The sequence below is a fragment of the Arachis stenosperma genome, chromosome 5, assembly GCF_014773155.1.
Source record: "Arachis stenosperma cultivar V10309 chromosome 5, arast.V10309.gnm1.PFL2, whole genome shotgun sequence".
Taxonomy (NCBI): domain Eukaryota; kingdom Viridiplantae; phylum Streptophyta; class Magnoliopsida; order Fabales; family Fabaceae; genus Arachis; species Arachis stenosperma.
In genome coordinates this window covers 48336801-48342452 of record NC_080381.1, presented here as the reverse complement: position 1 = coordinate 48342452, position 5652 = coordinate 48336801, and the positions used below count along the sequence as shown (strand labels likewise).

Sequence of the window (5652 nt, the reverse complement as noted above, 5' to 3'; positions counted from 1 at the left end):
AACGTGATGTAGTAAGCATAATTGTTGGATTTCTAGAGATATGGGCGGTTAATGAATGCCGTGCGAATTAATTGATCAAAAATTATGACATTAAAAGGAAATTTGAAGTAGGATTAAGCGTTTCATTTTCAAATTGATTTCGAAAAGATGCATTAATCCTAAGGGAAAAAATTGTTGGTCAAAAATAAAATAAGTTTTGAGATATCGAGGTAATGGTTCGACAAGTGCTTTTTGAAGGACATGGTACTCATCGAAAGGGATGCATCGAGGAGAGAGGTAAGGTTGATCGAAAAGTCTTATCGAAGAAAATTGTTGAGTGAAGATAATTGATGACAGTTATTCATATCATACAAAGCGCGGAAACATTTACTTAAAACACCTTTTATGGATAAGAATTTGCCTCACATCTGATTCAATGATTAGTTTGAGTCCATACTCCATAGCCACGCCAGAGAGACTTAGTCATCCTCACCCAGAGTCTTCTTCTTCTCGGATTCTCTACAGAAAACCTCACAGCTTTCATTGTTGTTACAGATTCTGTTGTCTCACTATTGAGCCTGTCACTGCCTACCTTCACAAGTCTCGTTGTCGCCGCTGCTAATCCTGTCACCATCATTGCTGAGCTTGTCACTACCTTCCTGTTGAGCCCCTTTTTCTCTAGGTAAATTCCTTAAATCTATCACCGCCTTCCTCCTGTTGAGACCCTTTTCTCTAGGTAAATTTCTTTCCCCCCCTTCTCTCTCCCATCACATGAGTCTGTTAAGTTCTTCTTTGCTTCTTCCACAAACTCATCACTTGGTTGTCAATGCAGCTTTGTGTGAGTCCGTTACTGGAGCCCCTTTCTCCTGTGCGTGTCGTTGTCTTCCTCCTCTATTTATCTGTTCGCAGATAAGTTCCCTTCTCTCTCTCACATTATGAAAGACTAAATCTGTATTTCATTGAATCTTTACTTGATGAAGTTGTGAGTTTGTGTTGTAATTTTATCGGTGAAGTTGTAAATTTGTGTTGCAATTTTGTTTATATATCTGCAGTGGGTCTAATCTACATTTCAATAATTTCTGTTCATATTATGTACTAATATTTTTCATAATTAATTTTAAGATTATTTTATATAAAAATAAATATGTTTCATGATTGATTCTTCATTGAAGTGTGAATGTTCTCATTACATAAAGGACGGCAGGCAGGGTCGGGTAAGGCAAAAACCTGCCTCACTGCCAACCCTATACGTAGTGGATTAGTTCTCGATCTGTCCAGTTAAAAAAACACCATAGAAAAAAATAGATTTTTTAAGTAGAATAATTTCTCATTGATAACAATATTTATGGAGATTTGTTTTTGTTGGAATTTACCTACGACAATTTTATTTGTTAGCATCATATTCATTCTTGAAGTCAAAACAATATCATCAATATTGTTACCTGGTAAAATTTCCCATTTTATGACATGATTTTCAAGTTTTTAAACTCAAACTTATGCCATTACAAAAGCTATTAAGTTAGTTAATATTCCTTAACAACATTACTTGAACACCATCATTGAATATTAGTTTGTTGGAAGAGGAACTAATAACAATTTTTGTTATTCGATATATAATTTATTCTATTATAAAATGAATTATTATTTTACTAAATTGCTAAATACATTTTCTTTTAATTTCTTAGACCATTTTATTTGGTAGTGTTCTCATGCAGTGCACGGAATAATTAATAAAAATATATGAGTTTTTATTAAAAAATTAAACAAAATATATATATATATATATATATATATATATATATATATATATATATATAAAATTATTACTATAAATATTTTATAAAGTTATAATTAAAATCAAAGGTTAACGATTTTTAATGTTGAAAATATTAAAAATAATTATTATTTATTTTAATTAATTTGAGTTGGTTGAGTAGTTATTTCACTCGTCTATTTACAGAAGTATTTTTGAATCCCGCATATGTATATAACAACTCATTGGCTAGCGACAGACCCTTGATAAATGGAGCTTCAATCCGTGGTGGATTAGTTCTCGGCTTCACAACTAGAAAATGGATAAATACAGACATATTTACAGACAGATTTAGTCTTTATTACAGACGAATTTTTGGTTACCGACGAAATTACTGATGGATTTTGTCCCTCTATAAAAGCCCTGTCCGAAATTATTTACCGACGGATTTTTTAGCCGTCAGAAAATTACTGATGAATTTTTACTAGTTACCGACGGATTTTTCCTCTGTAAATTCTCCCTCCATTTCCTGAAGGCGACAAACTTACAAACGAATTTTCCGTCTGTAATTACAGACGGATTTTCAGACGGTTTTTTTGTTTGTAATTATAGGCAAATTTTCAGACGGATTTTCTGTCTGTAATTACAGACAAATTTTCAAACGAATTTTTCGTCTGTAATTACAGATGGATTTTCCGACAGATTTTCCGTCTATAATTTAAACTTTGGAAAATCATGATTACAGACAGAAAATCCGTCTGTAAATCCATTTGTAAGGTAAAATAGATTTTTTTTTACTTTTTCTAATTACAAAATAAACTTATTTTCATACAAAATAAATATAAATTTAATACAAATTTTTATCTAATTTATATTCGAATATTTACAATATTTCAAAAAATAACCAAATTCATTGTATTAAAAATAAACAATATTTATAATAAATTATTCAATATGAATTAAAGATATAGCTGAAGTGATTTTATTTGTTCTAGGGTTAGCACTTTCTAAAGAAACGCCACAAGGATCTTCTTTAACCAGAAGGGCAAGAACATTGAGTGAGCTCCATGCTTTTGTCACATTGCTGCTTGAATCTCCCAAAGTAATAGCAAAGACAGCATCAAATCCTCCTGCTCTTGGAACTCCAGCCAACAACACTCCTTCCAAGTTCAGTGTAGCATCTAAAAGTTTTATTTGTGATTCTGGTTCAATCTGCATGAATTGCAAGGAAAGAGTAGTGATATTCTACCAGCAGATATAACTTATAATCAACATCATTCAAATAGAAGAAGCCTAATAATAAGTGCCAAATAATTGAAAGGAACTTACAGGAACACCTGCAGCCTCACCCATTAGGCGCATATGATATCTAATCCTAAGCATAGCTTCTTTTGCACCTAGCAATACTTTAATAACTGCTTCCTTGTTGGGTTCAGAAGCTTGCTCTATCCACTGTGAGAATTGCATTTTCAACATCAACACAAGAAGAAAAGCAAGAACATGAGAGCCTGAAGTGTAGTCTCAAGAACATGATATCACATATGTGCATTAGAAATTCAGTCACACCACTTGAAACTGAAAACCAGGCAAACAGTAAAGTTGGATATATAATCTCTTACAAACCCATCAAAAGTCAACTTAATTGTATAAGTCTAATAGTAAAGATGTCTTATCTCATTAAAATAACTAATAAACAGGAATGTAGAAATTTAATCTAATGCAAGGCATACCATAAGGCCAAAATGTTCTAGTTATTTAACAGTGAGCATTATCAATCAGTTTACTCTACATCCACAGGAGTAAAAATTCTAATCTTGATGTTACTTCCATTAATTAAACAACCACAAATGATTTGAAAGAAATACCTTTTCTAATCTGAGCTTGTTGCAGCTATCAATCACATATTTATATGCATCCCATTGTTCCTTTGCTAATTTACTCAAAAAATTCAATTGAATTTTTAACTGTGAATTCGCCTCTGATAGTCTTTTCCATGTGTCCAGGGATTTCTGAGGGTCAGACTTTTGCCATTTTTTTACAGCACCAACCATTGATGGTGTAGATGAACCACCAATTCCTGGTTCTCCTAGTAACTAAAAAATGATATATAGTCAAAATATTAACTGTCAGTGTCACACATTACTCCACCATCAATTGAATACATTAAACTACATTATATAAATCAAGTATTGTATAAGGGAAGCTGTTATCTCATCAGGCATGGACTCCATAACAATTCATACACAACATTTTTTGTCTTCATGTCTTTGAATTATCAAGGAATTGAACCATTAACATGTATATAATTGGTTTCAAGAGAAACATATCAATTTGGCCTCAACTATCTAACTAAAATTACCAAATGAATCAAATAGTGTCTTAGTAAGGAGCAACCACTCCCAAGTATGTGGTTAACAGGTGTTAGCTGGAGAAAAGAAAAGTAACAGAAGGAAAATGTAATGAAGATTCACATGTAATAATATTAAACAGTATATAAAAACTCAAATAGGACAAAGAACCTAATAGTTGAAACAACACTAACCTCCGCAAGATGCAAATCTTGGGTTTTCTCACCCTCAATTTCTCTTGCTATTCTTAAGGTTTGTTTTTCCGATTCTCTTGTCCGAGGCCCTTTTTCAAACTTTGTTGTATATAGTTCCTCATTGAATGTGCTTTTTACACCAAAAAGGCCTCATTTGTTTCAACCTGATCCCGTCCCCTTAAAAAATATAGAAAAAAATAGCCAATTTAAAACCAAAATGGACAGCCTATGAAGAAATCGAAATAAACAAAGAAACGGGAAAGAAAACCTGTAGCTAAAATAACAAGATTATAGCAACAGCTGCATACCATAAAAATCCTTTTCAAAACAATTAAAGATTTTAGAAGGAGCCTTGCTGACAGGTTCTGCACTAGACTTCTGCTCTCTTAAAGAACCATCCTTAATTAAGCGAGCCATTCTCAAAACAATTCCTAGATGAACAGTAATGATGATGTAAGCAGGAAAGAAAGTCAAATTATCCATGATCTACCTCACTAATAATGAAAAACACGAAGCAAATATATATAAGAATTTTTTTATTATGGGGTGCAGGTGAAGTTATTATTATTAGATAAATATCCACAATGACTTGCTTCCGATTCTCCTCAATCTTGAAAAGTATGAACCTGTGAGTCCTTTTTGTCTTGAGCTCTAAAAACCGCAACTTGCAGTCATCATGGACCGCCATTCCGAAAGCTGCATTTGCCTGAGAGATTGAAAGGCACACCAAAGCAAAGCAATTATGATCAAGCAGATACCCACATGAATTATTACTCACGCATACTTTAATCTTTTTGCCACTTGAGTAGCTAATAGTTCCTCAATGAAAAATAAAATACTTTAATCTCTTCACACATATACTCCGTATAGATAAGTCTTTGCTTTGCTTCTAGTTGATTGACTGGAACTTCACTGATGGATGATTGATTTGCAGAATGTGCTTGTAGTATTCTGCTAGTATCTAGTATAAACAATATATATTGAGATTTCATGACAATACTATTCATCTTGATTTGATTCCACTTTGGTCTTAGTCTTATAGAGTAGCTTTTTATACTTGATTTTTTTTCATTTAATAACTAAAATTCTTAATATTGTTTGGATCTATATAATTTCCAGTTTTCAGTGAGAATTACCTGTTTATTTAAAGCATCTAAAGTTTCCTCATTAAGATCATTACTAGCTGTAATACTAGTCTTCCCAAAGCCAGACACCACGAATTCCTTTTTAATGTAGCAAAAGATCTTCCTGGCTTGACAAGACAAATAGGCAAGGTCACCAGAGTCCAGTCTAATGCCAACTGCTTTGTATCTGCACCACAAAGCAACTAATGTTTTATTTTAGAGGGTTGAAGATGCTTAGACACTATTCGAAAGCC

General features: G+C 32.6%; 1 protein-coding gene across 1 annotated transcript; it reads right to left on the bottom strand.

Moving 5' to 3' along the window:
* Positions 1 to 2677: 2677 nt before the first annotated feature.
* Positions 2678 to 4757, bottom strand: LOC130980771 (phosphomevalonate kinase, peroxisomal-like). Its single transcript, XM_057904417.1, has 5 exons — positions 4635 to 4757; positions 4092 to 4157; positions 3598 to 3825; positions 3062 to 3184; positions 2678 to 2944 (listed from the first exon to the last, which is right to left on the bottom strand). The coding sequence occupies exons 1-5, from the start codon at positions 4755 to 4757 to the stop codon at positions 2678 to 2680; spliced, it is 807 nt and encodes a 268-aa protein (XP_057760400.1).
* Between the last annotated feature and the right edge of the window lie 895 nt (positions 4758 to 5652).

What these genes read in the sequence shown, in the direction of transcription:
- LOC130980771 (XM_057904417.1), bottom strand. Translation starts at nt 4,757, where the DNA reads ATGGATAATTTGACTTTCTTTCCTGCTTACATCATCATTACTGTTCAT. An exon ending in AGAAGTCTAGTGCAGAACCT is followed by an intron (nt 4,158 to 4,634) that starts GTCAGCAAGGCT and finishes TCTTTTCTCCAG; the next exon opens with CTAACACCTGTTAACCACAT. An exon ending in ACAAGCTCAGATTAGAAAAG is followed by an intron (nt 3,185 to 3,597) that starts GTATTTCTTTCA and finishes CAATTCTCACAG; the next exon opens with TGGATAGAGCAAGCTTCTGA.